General features: G+C 51.7%; 2 protein-coding genes across 2 annotated transcripts in view; both read left to right on the top strand.

Annotated features, from left to right (window-relative positions):
• Window positions 1-15,719, top strand: part of LOC147646287 (serine/threonine-protein kinase PAK 3-like) — a 91,195-nt gene that overhangs the window by 70,454 nt on the left and 5,022 nt on the right. The gene's annotated exons all lie outside the window — the stretch shown is intronic.
• The window catches only part of LOC147646281 (uncharacterized), a 274,673-nt gene continuing 266,765 nt past the window's right edge, over window positions 7,812-15,719 (top strand). The window contains exons 1-9 of the mRNA XM_086873675.1: window positions 7,812-8,059; window positions 9,739-9,776; window positions 10,220-10,351; window positions 11,489-11,830; window positions 12,277-12,366; window positions 12,766-12,940; window positions 14,417-14,480; window positions 15,177-15,225; window positions 15,604-15,716. Of these exons, the coding sequence (XP_086729801.1) occupies window positions 7,984-8,059; window positions 9,739-9,776; window positions 10,220-10,351; window positions 11,489-11,830; window positions 12,277-12,366; window positions 12,766-12,940; window positions 14,417-14,480; window positions 15,177-15,225; window positions 15,604-15,716 (1,079 nt within the window). The 5' untranslated portion in view covers window positions 7,812-7,983. The remainder of the gene's footprint in view (window positions 8,060-9,738; window positions 9,777-10,219; window positions 10,352-11,488; window positions 11,831-12,276; window positions 12,367-12,765; window positions 12,941-14,416; window positions 14,481-15,176; window positions 15,226-15,603; window positions 15,717-15,719) is intronic.

Genomic DNA, 15,719 nt, shown 5'->3' with positions numbered 1-15,719 from the left:
GGCTGCCCCACAGCCCCGGCCCGGCCCCACAGCTCCCCACAGGCCCCCAGCCCGTGCTCCCGGTGCCGCAGCTCTGCGCCCGCTCCTGCCGCTCCCAGCTCAGAGAAACCCCCTGAAATCCTCACCTCCTTGTTTTGCTGTCCTGGAAAACTGGGATACAAAGGATCTGAGTAAGCAAGCAAATTTGGAGGATGAGACCCTTCTGAAACACATCCCAATCCTCAGTATTTTTCTCTTCCTCTTTTCCATTATCCTTTTTCTTATCCCATGGATTCCTCCTGCTGCTTCTTGCCTTAAGCACATTCCTGCACACTCCCCTTCAGCCAATCCCTTCCCAACACACCAACACCATCCATCCCCTGTTGTCTAAATCCCTTCTGGACTTCCCTTATTGTCCCCCTTGTGTGTCCATATCCCTAGTTAGCTCTGGGAGAATGTGCAAACAACCTCCACATGCTCCCAAGGGACCCTTGAGAGATATTTTGGGATCCTCATCCCTTTTGCTGGGACCCCATTCTGGCTTTCCCTTTTGTCCCCTTCCTGGGTGCCCTGCCATGTTCACTCCCCAAAGATGCCACTGTAGTCACTGCTGAGATTTTCAGTGCTCTCTCCCTGCCGACTCTTGAGAGCCGCCCTGATCCGTCCCTCGTCTGTCTCCTGCTCACTCTCGGGTACCCAATCAATGCCCGGTGCCGCCGCCAGCTGAGGGAGCCGATCCCCCAAACTGGGTGAGGCCCCTTCAGCTGCACTCACTGCCCGCCGGCCCGGACGGTGGAAGGAATTGCGGAGGAGCCCCAAGGTGTGTGGAAAAATTGACATCCCCAGAGGTTTCTGTCCACAAGGAAGACAGAGGAGTCCTGTAACAGTAATTTCATTCATAAAAATAGGGCGAGGCCATGGGACATTTCCCATGGGGTCTCTCCAATTATTGGAGGACACAGCCTCCTTTTCATCCTAATTTTCTTGGTCACATCTCCCTCTCCCTTTCCCCATTGGCTGTAGTCCTGGAGAGGCACAGACTTCCCAATGCACCTCCCACATACCCCCTTAATATGTACCTCACTTTTGTATAGCTAAGGATATTGATGGCTGTGTTAAGTCTTTGTTGTTCTTCTGGAAGTTGATGAATTTAGCAGGACCTTGGCTGAACAGCAGTCTGTGTCATCAATTCATAACATTTTGTGCAGCTGATGGCTCCTCCTGTCACTTCCTTATGTCCACGTCCCTGGCCCTATGTGCAATGAGGTTGAGGGGATCAGTTTGTAAAGAGGCTTTGTTGTTGTTCCTTTGCTGGGGTTGCCCCGTTTTGGGGCCATCCCCCCTGGAGCAGGGTGTCCCCCATTGGTGCAGGCGCAGGGCTCAGGCAGGGCTGAGCCAATCAGAGCGCGCGGCGCTGATGACTCATCAGTGTCCAGGCAGAGCCGCAGCTGCCAGCGTTCCCCAGCTGGAGCCCAGCTGCGCCCCTCCCCCCCGGGCCTTGGCGCCCCCCTGGAGGGGAATTTGGGGAGGTGGGAGGGGGGAGCGCCAAGGCCGGGCCCCCCCGCGCTGTGGTGGCGGGAGCGGCTGCAGTGGGGAGCGAGTGCGGGCGGAAGCGGCTGAGAGCCCAGCGCTGCCCCAGGCCGAGCTGGCCCAGCTGCATCCGTGCCCCTGCGGTGGGATGCTGTGGGACTGGGGGGGAAGAGGGAGGCGGCAGTGGGTGCTGGGCCTGGGGGCAGGAGGAGAAGGGAAGGAGAAGCAGGGTTGAAGAACAAAACGGTCTAAGGATTCACGTGGGAGGAGCAGGTGCAGGAGGAGGAGAAATAGTAGGAGGAAGAGGAGTGGGAGGAAGAGTAGGGCCACAGGAGGAGGTGGGAGAGAAGGAAGAGGAAGCAGGACAACGTTCCATTCTCCCTGTATGTGCAGTTCCAAGAGTGTTGCCCTGGAGGTGACTGGGGAGGGGATCCACGATTTTGATGGGGCTGAATCTTGGTGTTTCTGAACTTTTTTGGGCTAAATATTGGTGCTTTGTTTTTCTGCAGGGGCTGAATCTTTGTATTCTGGAGGGGGTTTTTCCTGAATTTGGTGTTTGGGTAGTTTTTCATCATTGTTTTCTTGTTTGGGCTGAATCTTGGTGCTTTGCTTTGTTACAGACACAAGATGCCCAATGACTTTCTGAGATGAACTTGGGCATGGAGGAACCCCCAGTCCAAGGCGCTCTCCTCTCCTTTTCCTCCTAACCAGGAATTTTCATTCCCAAACTGTGTCCAGATGGAAGAGGAGGAGAAAAAGCCCCAGAGATCCTGCGTGAGGAGGGGCTGGAAACCCAGTCCAGGGAGCTGCGAGGAGGAAAGATCCCCCCAGTGCCAGGAACACGGCCAGAGATCCAGCCGGAGCTCAGAGCTGGGGGAGAAGCCCCACAAGTGCTTGGAATGTGGGAAGGGTTTCAGAAAGAGATCCCACCTGATCGAGCACCAGGTGATCCACACTGGTGAAAAGCCCTATGGGTGTGGGGAATGTGGGAAGAGCTTCAGCCAGAGCTCCAGCCTGAGGAATCACCAGAAGATCCACATGAGAGAACAACCCTATGAGTGTGGGAAATGTGGGAAGAGCTTCAGAAATACCTCTGACCTGATGAGACACCAGGTGATCCACACAGGGGAACGGCCCTACACCTGCTTGGAATGTGGGAAGAGCTTTGGGTGGAGCTCCAACCTGAGGAAACACCAGCGCATCCACACTGGGGAGAGGCCCTATGAGTGTCCTGAGTGTGGGAAGAGGTTTCAGACCAGCTCCAATGTCCTCAAACATGAGCGGATTCACACAGACGAGAGGCCCTTCCGCTGTCCCGACTGCGGGATGAGCTTCAAACGCAACTCCCACCTCATCAGGCACCGGCGCATCCACACTGGGGAGAGGCCCTTCGAGTGTCCCCAGTGTGGGAAGAGCTTCTCACGGAGCTCTAACTTGACCCGACACCAACGTAGGCACCAGTAAGGGAAGCCCTGCGAGTGCCCCGAGTGCGGGAAGAGCTTCGTGCGCTGCTCCAGCTCCATCCCCCATGGGAGGATGGGCGTTGGATGATCCCCAGTGACCCCCGTTGGGCAGAGCCCTGGTGATCCGTGGTCCTGGTGATGCGTGTTGGGAAGACACCTGGCTGGGAGGCTCCACATCTTCCTGGCTCCCTGTGGGCACCTGGATGAAACAGGGGAATGAAAATTCAACAGGATACAGAATGACAATGGGAATTGTTGACTTTCAATCTTCAAGAACCTTTTGCCTCAGGAGCAGTGTGGGCAGAGAAAAGGGGGTGACACCAGGCTTGGGGGCCCAGAGGGGAGCACAAATGCTCTGGGTGAGGGAGACACGACCCCAGAACCCTCCCTCACCTTCCTGCGCAGGCAGAAGCCGAGCCCCAGTGCCAAGAAGACGAAGCCCAACACTGAGACTCCAATCCCCATCAGCATCTTGCGTTGGGCAGCGTTTGATGGCATCCCTGGGGCATCTGCAGAGGTCAGGACCCCCAAAACCTCTCACAGACACCCCAAGCCCCTCCAAGGACCCTCCCAGTCTCCCCCAGCCTACCCAGGACCCTCTGAAACCTCCTTTGGAGTCACTAATTTTAAACAATTAAGAATTTTAGAAAAATTAGGGATCTTGGCTAGAGATAGGCCTTGCTGGAACTAGTTCGAGTTAATGATTAAGTGAGAAACAGGATTTGAGATAATGAATCTCGGACTTAGATAAAAAATTACTTTTCATTGTATGTTTGTTCAGCTGTGCTTATAATGAGAAAAGAGAAACTGATAAACGGGTTCAGGAAGATCACAGACCTTACATCTGGAAACCCATTTCCAAGTCACAAGGGAGGAAACTGGAGTTGTACCAAATGTCATTTGTAATGTCAACCATTGTAAAGGTAGAATGGTGAGAGTGAGGAAGAGCGGTTTTCCTTCATCCCTTGATGAACCCTCCACACCAAAACGACCCTCTCCTCAAATTGGGGAGCCAACCATGCAGGCGTAATGACATTAAAATCATTACCATGAATTCTAATCCGAAGTGGAACATGGGAGGTGCTAGCATTATGCATATGCATTAGTATTAATATGTATTAGTATTCTGGATATTTAAGACTTTTGTAAATAAATAGACACTGGAATCTTTTGTCAACTTGCAGTGCGTATTAAGGGGTGACTCCCGCACTCGCCCAGTGCTGTGATTAAACATCCACTTTGTAACTTTAAACTGTTGGAGAGGTTTTTTGTCCATTAACAGATTGATGTTGATACTGGATCAATATCGCTATTTTGGTAAATCACTGCCAGTCTCTTCCCAGCCTCCCCAGGACCCAGCAGAGCCCCTCCTGTTCCTCTCAGGATCCCACAGCCCCCTCCCAATTTCTCCCCACTGCCCCTGGACCCCCAAACCCTCTCCCAGTCCCTTCCCAGGCCCACCAGGACTCATCAAGACTCCTCCCAGTCTCTTTCCAGCACAACCAACCTCATCCCAATCCCTGCTTTCCAATCCCCAATCTCCTTCCAGCTCCTCCAAGCTCACTCAAATCCCTCCCAGTGACACCCAGCACCCCCAAACTCCCTCCCAGGGTTCACCAGGCCCCCCAGAACCCCATCCCACCCTCCCCAACATTCTTCAAACCCCTTCCCAGCCATCCTAAGCACCTCAATCCCTTCCCCAGTTTAAACCAGTCTGTCTCAAACTCCCTCCCAGTTCCTCCCAGCACAGCCCAATCCCCCTCTGGGCCCCCCCAGTGCCTCCCCCGCTGCCCCCGGCGCTGTGGGGGCCGGGCCGTGCCCCAGTGCCGGCTCAGGGGGTGCTCCAGGCTGCCGTGCTCCACCTGGCAGCTGGAGCTGAGCCCGCATTGCCGGGGGCGGTTTCCAGCAGCACCAGGAGCTGCTGGCTCCAGTCCCCGCTGGGGAGCACGGCAGTGGCCAGCACGTGGCCCGAGAGCTGCTGCTGGCCCTGGGAGCAGCTCAGCTGGATGTGGGCAGGGGAGAAATCCATCAGGGAGCAGAGCAGGCGGCCGGGGCCGGGCTGGGAGCTGGAGGGCACCAGCGAGATGGACACGCTGGGATGGGCACTGGGAGAGAGTGGAGAGGAGTGGTGTGGCATTGGGAGGGACTGGGAATGGACAGGGAGGGACTGGGATGGCACTGAAAGAGATGAGAGTGGATACTGGGACACTGGATGAGGGCGTGGAGGTCTGGGAGTGAAGTGAGAATGAACTAGGAATAGACTGGGAATGGCTAAAAAGGAGTGGGCGGGACTGTGGCGGCACTGGGCGGGACTGTGGTGGCACTGGGCGGGACTGTGGTGGCACTGGGAGGGACTGGGAATGAAGTTCGCTGCACTGGGTGGCCGAGTCCAGCGCGGGGCTCTCGGCTCTGTGGATCTGCCCGGCAACTGATGAGTCACCAGAGAGACGCGCTCTGATTGGCTGAGGGGCGGCAGATCCACGGAGAGGCGAGATGGACAGGCGGGGTCACTGGGAGAGGCTGGGATGGACTGGGAGAGGCTGGGATGGACTGGGAGAGCCACGGGAGCCATTCAGAGGGACAACGGGCCCCGGGGATGGGCACACGGAAGGCTGAGGGCTCTGGGGTGATTCCCAGGGAGGTTTCGAGGGACAAGGCCGGGCCCCTCTCTGTGCCCCTCGAGCAGCGGCCCGGACAGAAAAGTTCAGGTGCGGGAGGAGGTGTTTCTCAAGATTGATTTTAATCCTCATTCTCCTGGTCTGATTTGCTCAGTCCTAAGCTCAGTTCATTTCCCCATGTCGGGCTGTTGTGCCCCTGATGGTGATCCCTGAGTGACCTCTCCCTGCCCTTGTCCCGACCCACGAGGATTTGGATTTGTTTCAGTTCAGTGGAATTCATGGTGATTTGGGGGGAGCTGGAGCAAAGCAGCTGGAAAGCACAGTGGGCTTGACAGGGACTGAACCAGGGCAGGAGTTGGGGCTGCCTCGAGTGAGCTCTCACATTGTGAACCTTCATGGGGTCTTTCTAAGGGAATTTTGTTGAAGTTTGACATTGATTATTAAAAAGCAGAGTCACAAGGGGCGCTCTGCTTTCAGCTTGAAATGAGGGGATGGAACGTGGGCACTGGGACTTCCATAACCTCAAGTTGTTCCTTGATGCTGGACACTTTAGCTTTGGCAATCTGAAGCCCTTCAGCAGCAATGTCTCTGCCACCCCCTGGTTTCTGGCTCAGACCCAGCTCGCAGCTTGGACAAGGTCTGGGCTTTGTCCTCTTGAGCTTCGGGAGCCTCCCGGGAAGCACCAGCCCTCCCCAGCCCACCCTTGGGAGCACTTTTTCTTTTCTCTCTGCTGACGATTTTATCCCCAAAACTGCCGTGGGAACGTTGTATCCAAGCACATCCTCCGGCGCTGCACTTTCCTCCTGTGAATTCCCTGTGCAGGGAATGTGTCTGTGCTTTTCCCTGCTCTGTTCACTGACAAACAAACCTGAGCCCGTGGGACTGTCAGAGCTCCTGCATGCAATGAAATCAGGTTGTGTTTCTCATGGCATGTTCTGGAGGAGCTTTTCTTGGTGTGTCTTGTGCTGCTGGAAATGACACAAGAGCCAGGAGGGAACAGAAGCTGCTGCTGCCCGTTGGCTCAGGGCCAGGGAACCAAGTTGTGCTCCCGGGCAGTTGGGCCCTGCTGGAAGCAGAGCCGCGTTTCCCTTGAGCAGCTCAAGCTTGTGACAGCTCCAAACAGGAAACCTCTGCAGAAAACTCTTCCTCCAAACTCAGCTGCTTTCCCTCCTGCAGCTGTTTGGGAAAGAGCCTCAAAGCACAGACTCTGCTGGGAGCCATTGGTGCATTTCCTCCCTCCCGGCAGCAGCAGCTCCTGAGCCCTTCACGGGCTCCTGGCCCTTCCCAAACCCTTCAGCTCCCTTGGAACTCTCAGCAGTCACTAACATAGGTATTTCTTTCATATTTAAACTGCATTTAAACTTCTCTTTTTCTCTCCTCTCTATCTTTTTAATCTCCTCTTTATCTCCTTTAATCCCGTCAGCACCAGTAGGATGGGGATGGAGTCTTGGGGTGGGTGTGGGATGAACTGAGGATCCAGCAGAGAAGGGCAAGGCAGAGGGGAGAGGACTCAGCCAACCCTTCTCCTGCTCTCTCCTCCCCCAGGCTCCAGCTAAAGCAAGTCAGACTGGAAAGGATCCCACAAATGCTGTGTTCTCCTCCCTCTGAGCTTGGCTGGGGATCCTCAGCTTCAGCCTGGTGCAGTGGCTGAGATTCGCTGATTTGAGATTTTTGGCTAATGCACTAAATTGAAGAGGTTTATTATTACTTAATCACCTTTCACCTTTGCCAAGTTCTGCTGCACTGCATCTGCTTTTCACCCAATACACTGCTAGCTCACCTACACACATGTGCTTCTCATGATAATATTTAGATTCATAGCTTACTCTATAAAATCACACAATCACAGATGAAAACTCTCCACCATCTCACTCAATACAGTTTTTTATTTACTTATGGCATATTCTTACTTGCAGCTAAAGGAACATAAGCTTATGAATTCTCTGCTCAGTGTCTGTGAATCTTTAGCATTGCATGAACCCAAGCTCCTTCCAAGGCTGTCAATCAAACCCTTCAGTACCTGTGGAAGTTTCTGTCTTTCCATTTCCCACAGCCCACCAAAGGATTTGTGACCCTTTGTGACAGAGGAGAAGCTCCCAGGCAATTTTGTGTTTGCTGTAGGGAAGGTTGGGTTGCTCTGCATCAGTTCCCAGAGCAGCGCAGAGCATTGGCTTTGTGATGTCAGGGCATGGATGCCACCTTGTCGTGGTGACATCCCAAGGTTGCCTTGGTGCACGGAAGGCCTCAGGGTCAGAGCAGCTCTTGGGCTTGCTCAGTGCAGGAGCATCCTCCTGCTTGAGGCATTTGTCAGTGGGCAGCTGCACACTGACAGGAGCCGTGTTTGTTTTTGTTATGGAGCAGAGTGTGCAAACTGGCACAGCAGTGCTACAGTGATGGAGCAGCTCGCTGCTGCCATTTGCACCATTTATGGCATTGGCTACGCCAGCTATTACCTCACCAACCTGGCACGTAAGTAGAGGTTTTCCCTGGCTGGAACCTGAGCTGGCTTTTGTAGGTCTCCCTGCTCTTTCTTAGTGACCGGGTTGCTATTGAAACACAAAGACCATGAGGATGCCCCTGGTTTGGTCAAGCTCCTGTCAACACCTTCAGCAAAACACGGGGTGTCTGTAGCCAGGGGGCTGCGGGCAGCATTTGCAGGGCTTCTGTTCCCTCCATGGGAGAGCCTGTGGCAGCAGAGTCTGGCATTTCCTCACTTTGCTGGCTCAATCTCTTGGGGTGACTTTACTTTTAAGATAGCTCTGAGAGCTCGGGAAGTTGAAACTGCGGGAGGCTGATGGGAGTTTTTTCTCCTGACTAATTCCGGGCCATGGGTGAGAATTGGCAGCGGTTTTAACTATTGAGAAGTGAGATCAACCTGTGAACACCACCTTAAGATGTGAGGCCGGGAATTTCTTGCTCTCTTTGGTTTCTGGCTTCTGACGAGGTCACAGGGCTCTGTCTCGGCCTCCTCCCCCCCTCCAGACCGGACAAGGCTGCAGAGGGCGGGGTGGGGGGAGAAACGGAGCCGGCCAGCCTGACTTGGTTTGCAGTTTCTGACACTGAACTGCAGTTTCTGAAACTGAAACCTGACACCATCAACATCTGCAGCTTTAGCAAGATTTTAACTCTTTTACTGCCTGCATGAGACTTGCAGATTAATCCGTTTTTTCCAGAGAGAGAGAGAGAGAGGGAGTGATCAACCATCAACCCATCAAAGAGAGTGAAGAAGCAAATTAAATGGAGAGGGGGAAGAGAAAGAAGGAGATGCTTTAATAAGCTGAAATATTTTTCTGTTAAAGCTATGGAGATGGACAGTAGTGTTCTGAAAAAAACTCCTTTAATTCATGACAGAGTATATTGGGAGGAATGGAGTGTTTCCAAGTGTGGATTTTGAGCAAATGATGAAGTAGTTGTGACACTGTGAGATGCTGGAACAGAGGAGGAGAAGTAATAGTTGAAGAGTTATGGCTTTTAAGAAACAAAAAGAAAACTTCTGTTTCCAGGAGGGCTCATAAAAACAGATAAAGAGAACTTTTGTCTTTGAATAACTCATTCATAAAAATGACATCCCTAGACTCATGACCCATAACACACCTCAGAGTGATGGGAAATGGGAGGAGACAACTGATGGCAGATTTCCGGGCAGCTGGCATCAGAGAAATAGAAAGCTATGAAGAAAAATAGTTTTCTTGTGAAAAACTCCATAGATAGCAGAAGAAGACTTTTGTTTCTCTACAAAGACTGATGAAAAGACTCCAGCAGGAATTGGAACTGTTGTAAACACCAAAGATCCAAAGTTTTTTGTCTCCATGTTGTCATGTAAACAAGGAAATGGTTGGGTAGTGGGGGAGAAAAGGGTTGTTCTGGAAGTTTTATTCTGGTTTCTTATTCTTGTAGTTTTTGTCAATAAACTTTCTTTATTCCATTTAAGTTTTAAGCCTGTTTTGCTCTTGTTCTAATCCATATCTCACTGCAAGAAATAAGTAAGTTTTCTAGTGATTTTTTAGTTGCTGCTTTAAACCACACCAGTCAAGCAGGACACCTTTGAAAATGCACACTGGGAGATCTTCTCAGATGCTGTTCTAAACAGGCCACGGTTCTCTCCAGTTTTCTCAAAGAATTTGGTTCATTTTCCTTGCCCACTGCAGGTCATCTGAGCCGTGTGTTCAGAGGTGCCGATCCTGAGGTGAGTCAGAAAGGAACATTTGATGTTCCTGGTGTTTCAGAATTGTGCAGGGAACTGTGAGCTTGGCCTGTGGCAGTAGAGTGCAGAGGGCCAGCTGGGTGGGCTGAAAGAAGATCCATTTCCATGTTTACAACAGCAATAGCAAAGGCACTGTTGGCTATTTCGTAATTTTCCATTGCAGAGCTTTAAAAGAACTCAAAGCTCAGATTTGCAGAGAGAACGTTGCTTGCTGATAGTAGCCAGGGTGAACTCTCTAATTCAGAACTATTTGCAGCCTGGCTGAATTAACCCATTTTAATTTAGTTGGAGAGACTTAGAATCCCATTGCTATCAAAGCTGATGATTTGTGCTTGGTAGAGCTGGTTGTAGAAATCGAGCTGAAGAGAAATAAGGTTCTAAATGATAGGGAGCTGCCTGTCCCTAACTCCACCATCTGTCCACAGAGCCCAGAAGCAAGAGCAGACTCTGCTGTGGCTCCCTCTGCTCCTGGAGAAGAGGCCAAAGAGGAGCAAAATGAGCAAACGGAGCACGAGCCTCCAGCTGTGGTCACAGCCCAGCCTGACCATGCCCAGACAGTAAGTGCCAGTGCTGGGTGCTGCTGTCTTTAGTGCAAGGCAGAGCTGCAAGTTTCTGAGCAGCCAGCACTTGCTGTTGCTGGCTGAGGATGCTGAGTGCTGGAGTCCTGCCAGCACCCAGCCATTCCCCCATCCCGTGGCAGCTGGAAATTGGGCTTTGAGCCGTCGTGCTGAGGCCCCAAAGCGCTGCTGCCTGCGGGTGAGCAGCTGGCTGCTTGGCTCAGGGAAGCTCTGTCTCTTGGCTTCTGCCAAGCCATGGCCAAGGGCTCACTCGGCATTTCTGGGGCTCACAGGGCTTGCTTTGTTTGCTGTCCCTTTTTGGAAACCTCTGCATGACCTGGAGAAGTGTTCTGCAGTTTTCTGGAGTAATTCTTCACTTCTGCAGAGACTTTTAGGCCACCTGTCTTTTGGCTTTTGATAAGCTGCAAGGAGATGATTGTGTTGTCCATGAAGCTGTGGCCAGCCATTCTTGTCCTGTGTGGCCAAAGAAACAAACTGTGTAGTTCTGAACCCTTCTTCTGAGGCAAAATCCACAAGTGGCAAGTTTCTCTTGATACGTTTTGTGGTGAAGTCTGCAGCTTTGGAAACTGCATTGGAGCCTAGTGTGGGGGCAAAGCTGCAAGTCCTTGAGTGCTGTCTTGTGTTGCTAAGAACCCCTTTAGAGATGGTTGTTTTTTCTCCTCAGAGCTGTTTTCCTCCTCCTGCCTCTTCTGTCCTGACACTCCCTGTTTAACCTATAAATTTCAGCCTGTCCTAGTGAGGTGGGACAATTCCATGGTTTAGGTGGTTTTTGCTGACTTTGGTCATACATGCATTACATGACCCATGGCTTCCTTCATTGGCATCCCTAGGGGTGTGTCAATTAATTTGTTGGTGGGGCCTTTTGAGGATCTCTGTCAGTGCCACTCAGAATTCTCAGCTGACAAAAGAGGGAGGAGAAACACCTTGGTCCTCTTCCATATCCTGAGGTGGCCATAGAGGCTCTCTGAGCTGCAGCAGAGGATCCAATTGCACACATCCTTGTCCCCTGAATGAGCAGGATTTCTAACAAGAGTGTAGATGTCGGAAGGGCAGGAGTGGCAGGGCAGGCCTGAAAAGGGCAGCTCCCAGGCACTTGCTCTCCTTTTGTGTGTACAGAACATCGAGGCAGAGCCCCAGGCAGAGCTGCCCGAAGCTCCGAGGGCCATCATGGCAGTGAAGAGGAGGCCTGAGGAAGACAAAAGCATCGAAGAGGAGATGAATCTCCCCTGGCAGAGAGGAAATCAAGAAAACCAGGTGAGTGAAAGTGTGGCAGACACTCCACTCATGGACATTCCTCTCTCTGGTTCTTCACAGGCCTCTGAGGAGGAGCTTCTGGCAGAGCTGCAGGAAACTGAGGCTAGGATCAGGGCAAGGGAGGAGAGGCTGGAGGAAGAAAGAAGAACAATCGAAGAGAAATTCCATCTCCTCGTTCAGCAGCAAGAGGCTCTAGAAAATCGAGTGAGTGAAAGAGCGATAGGCACAGCAGTCACTGCAGTCTGGTGCTTTCTGCCCTTCTTGCCTTTCCTCTGCAGAGCAGCAGGGGGCTGGGCTGATGCCTCTCAGTGCCATCCTGCTGTAGTGTCTATCCCAGCTGCTTGGAAGGACATTTCCTGCTGTGCTCAATCTCAGCTGCTGCCCTGGACAGTGGCACCAGTCATTTGTCCCTTTTGCCAGCACTCATCTCAAGGGATTCCTGCTGGCCTGCTCCTGCTCTCCTTGTTTCTTCAGGGCTTTTTGCAAGTGAACACAGTCCCCCAGACAGATTTGGAATACAAGCTGCAAGCTGTCTGTATCCCTTGGTGAATCTGCTGCTGTCCTGCTCTTTCCCTTTGCTCACAGTCAATGAGCCTTGGCACACAGGGACAAGCTGTGGTCTCTGACTGCTTTGTTCTCTTTGACTTGAGGTGGACGTGTTGATATCTCACCTGGCAGCCTGCGAAGGCTTCCAGCAAATGCCGGCTCATGAAGAGCCCCAAGGCCGGCGGGAGGCACAGGTACTGTCCCAAGCACAAGTGCTGCAGGCTGAGCACCTTCTGAAGATGGTGCAGGAAAAGAGGACTGAGGGGGAGGAGCTCCAACATTAGAACAAGGAGCTGCAAATGTGTCTGCAGCCCTTGGAGGGGGAAAGGGATCCGTGGGAGGAAGTGCAATGGTCGTTGTTGCAGTCATCCTTGAGAAAATCCAGGAAAATGGAATATGAAACTAGCCATCAACTTGATTAAAACCAACCTTGGGTTTTGACCATTTGGTTCCAGAAGCGGGCATCCAAAAAATCCAGTTGATGAGCTTTGCATGTGGCTAACAGCAACTTCCTAAGGGCTTGCATTTGAAAAGGGAACTCGGGGTAATCTCTGCCAGCCAGCTTTCTGACACAAACTCCTTTCTTCTCGCAGATCTACACAGGCTCTTCCATTCACTCTGCTGTAGCAGCAGCAGCAGCAGCAGCATCTAAAGGAGCCTTTGTTGCCCAAGCTGAGCAGTGGAGCCGGGGCAGTTTGTCCATTTCCAGCAGTGACACATCTGCTGCTCAGCTCCAGGAGAGCCTGGGAGACTTCGTGGAGCAACTGAGTACGTCTGGTGTATTTCTTGTCTGAGGGACAGTGTATTGTGTGCACGTGCCAGCAGAGCTGTAGCAAATGATCCTCCTCACTTTGGTGTCCCAGAGACATTTAGGACTCCCCACAGGAACTGCTGTGCTCTGAGGCAGCGAGAGAGCGCTCTGGCTGTTCCTGCTGCCTCTGAGGGCAGCTTGGACTGGCTCGGCTTTGCCTGGCATTCCCTTGCCACTAAAGGCAGAAGCAGGAATTGTTCTTGGATCAGCAGAAGGCTGTGGCCCAGCAAATGATCTATGCAAGTTCTGTGTGCTAGTGGCCAAACTGAACAGAATATTTGATTCCTAAAATCTCCTGATTCTCCAGACTTCCCACCAGTCGTCAGAACCAAAAGACTTCACAGAAACTGATTTGGGATTTTGTCTTTTTGTTGTGGTTGTGTTTTCTGTGTGGTGTTTTTTATAGATTTTTGTTTTGGGTTTGGTGGTTTTTTGGTAGAGTTTTTTTTTTCTCCATCCTGAAAGAGCTGTTCTGCCCCGTGGGTCTTACTGGTGTCATTTTTAGGACTGTTTTTATTGCCTCTACTACATCTACAAGGTTTTTATGAGAATGCTGTATTTTTGTCAGTGAGGACTCCTTTGAAAGAACATCAGGTGACAGCAGAAACAGAGAGCAAGAGATGTTTTCATTGGGCCCACAATGAAGAAACAGATACTTGTATAACAACCTGTAATTAATATCCTAGTTTTATTTTTCTAAAGATGTGTCCAAGAGACACATCCACGTGGTGTGATCAGATAAAACAGCACTGCAGGCATTTCTCAGGAGCGAGCCTGCAGCCCCTGTGCTGTGTATTCCTCAGATCCATGGCACTTTTTCATACCTGATTCCCAGCCATTCCCATGACTCTTAGAATCCTACCTATTGGCCCAAGCCCTGCTCAGATCAGTCTCTGGGAAAACACATCAAGCCCTTTGTGATTCTGCAGCACAACCCATTTAATCTGCTTCTTGCCCATGACAGCTGCCAGTGCTGTGCTCTCAGAAAAGACCTGGTGGGGCTGAGAAAAGATCCCAGCTGATTTGGTGTCTACCTTCACCTGCTGGGACACAAAAGGGCCTTGATCTGCACCTGGCTGTGTCTGATCTCCAAGGCAATGCTGTTGTGTCCTGAACGGGGGCCACAGCTTGTCAGGGGCTCAGGCTGGCTGTGTCTTCTTGCCATTGCTTGTCAGTGCTCATGCTTGGCCTTTGCCAGCCTTGTGCTGTGCCCTGCTGTGCTCTCTGCGCTTCATTTCCTTCCAAGGACTGGACAAAATCAGTCTCTCTGCTGCCCATTTGTGCTGCACAACTGCCTGTCTTGTTGCTGCTGTGCTTGCTGCCCAGCTGACCACAGAGGGTTCAGAGCCCCAGACAGCGGGGCTGCCTTTGGCATCTCCTGCAAGTTCGGATCTCTGCCTGAAAGTCAGCATCTTGCATTTTGTTTCCCTCAGGGAGAATGGTGAACAAGGAAAATCCCGTCACAAAATACATCGAACTGGAAAGTCTTGGCAGCGGGTGAGTCCAACCACAGTCACTTCTACACAGCCATGAGCCAGGTGTTTCACTGGTGGAATATCCATCAAGTGGGAAGTCAGACAAGTTGTCCACATGTTTAGACAGCGGGCTTAGTCTGCCCCATGTCTCAGTACTGGCCAGAATTTGTCAAGTGTGCTCAGAAGGCATTGTCAAAGACATCTCCATGCTGCCAAGGTCTTGCCTGCAGCAAGGAACAGAACCTGGTAAATCTGCTTGTCTCTCAAGTGTGGGACAGCTCAGGATTCATTTCCTTCGCATTTTTGGATGTCTCCAAATCATCTGGCCACACTAATGAAAGGAGAAGAATCTTGCTTGCCTGAAAGCACAACCTACCCCCAATGAGAGCTGTCAGATAACAGTTCTCAGGAACATTTCTCTCCAAGAGTTTGCTAAAGGAAATACTCCATGCTCAGGATTAGAATTGCACAGTTTAGAAGCTGATAGCCGAGATGAAGGAATAAGCTGCCTTTTGGAGCTGAGGCAGTAAAGCCCAAGGCTTCAGGAACAGGCCCAGTGCCCAGGCACTTGAGGGGAAAATGCATCATCTGCCTTCTGGCAGACCCCTCCTGCAACCTGCAGCTTTTAGGCATTTACAGCAGAGCTCTCCAGTCTGGACTGGCTTCCACTGCAAGATCTAAATGGCTTCTCCTTTCTTTGCTGCTGTTTTGTTTCTAGGGGTTTTGGAGAGGTTTCCAGAGCACTTGACATTGCAACAGGAGGAGAGGTAAATGTCAACAGCCCCTGCAGCCTCTGCTGCTCTCCAGGCCTTTCCCCACTGCTGACAGCTGTGGCTGGAGCTTTGAGGAGAGCTGTGCTGAAAAGGCACAAGAAGCACAGACTGGAGCCAGCCTGCAAATTGCACTTGGAACAGGCTTTGTGGACAAGGCAAATTGCCAGTGGCCACATGTCCTGTAACTGACCCCCAAGGGAGCAGAGAAATGGGCTGTTGGAATGTCACTTCCTAATTACTCCAGTGATGAGGTCTAATCACAAGGCACTTGGGCACAGCTTGGCTGTGCCATTCCAAAATCACTTGCTCCATGTGTGTTGTGGTCTCATGCTACCAATTTTCTCAAATTACTCCTTTTCAATGTCATTTGAGGTGGCCATCAAGAAAATAAATGTGCAAGGAGTGAGTAGGAAGATACTAACCATGAATGAAATCAGGATCATGGAGAGTAATAGGAGTCCCAGGATCGTGAATTACTTAGCCAGGTG

This window comes from Cyanistes caeruleus, unplaced genomic scaffold (assembly GCF_971803275.1).
Source record: "Cyanistes caeruleus unplaced genomic scaffold, bCyaCae1.hap1.1 HAP1_SCAFFOLD_103, whole genome shotgun sequence".
Taxonomy (NCBI): domain Eukaryota; kingdom Metazoa; phylum Chordata; class Aves; order Passeriformes; family Paridae; genus Cyanistes; species Cyanistes caeruleus.
Note: the sequence above shows the minus strand (reverse complement) of the source record. Positions and strands in the feature narration are given on the sequence as shown.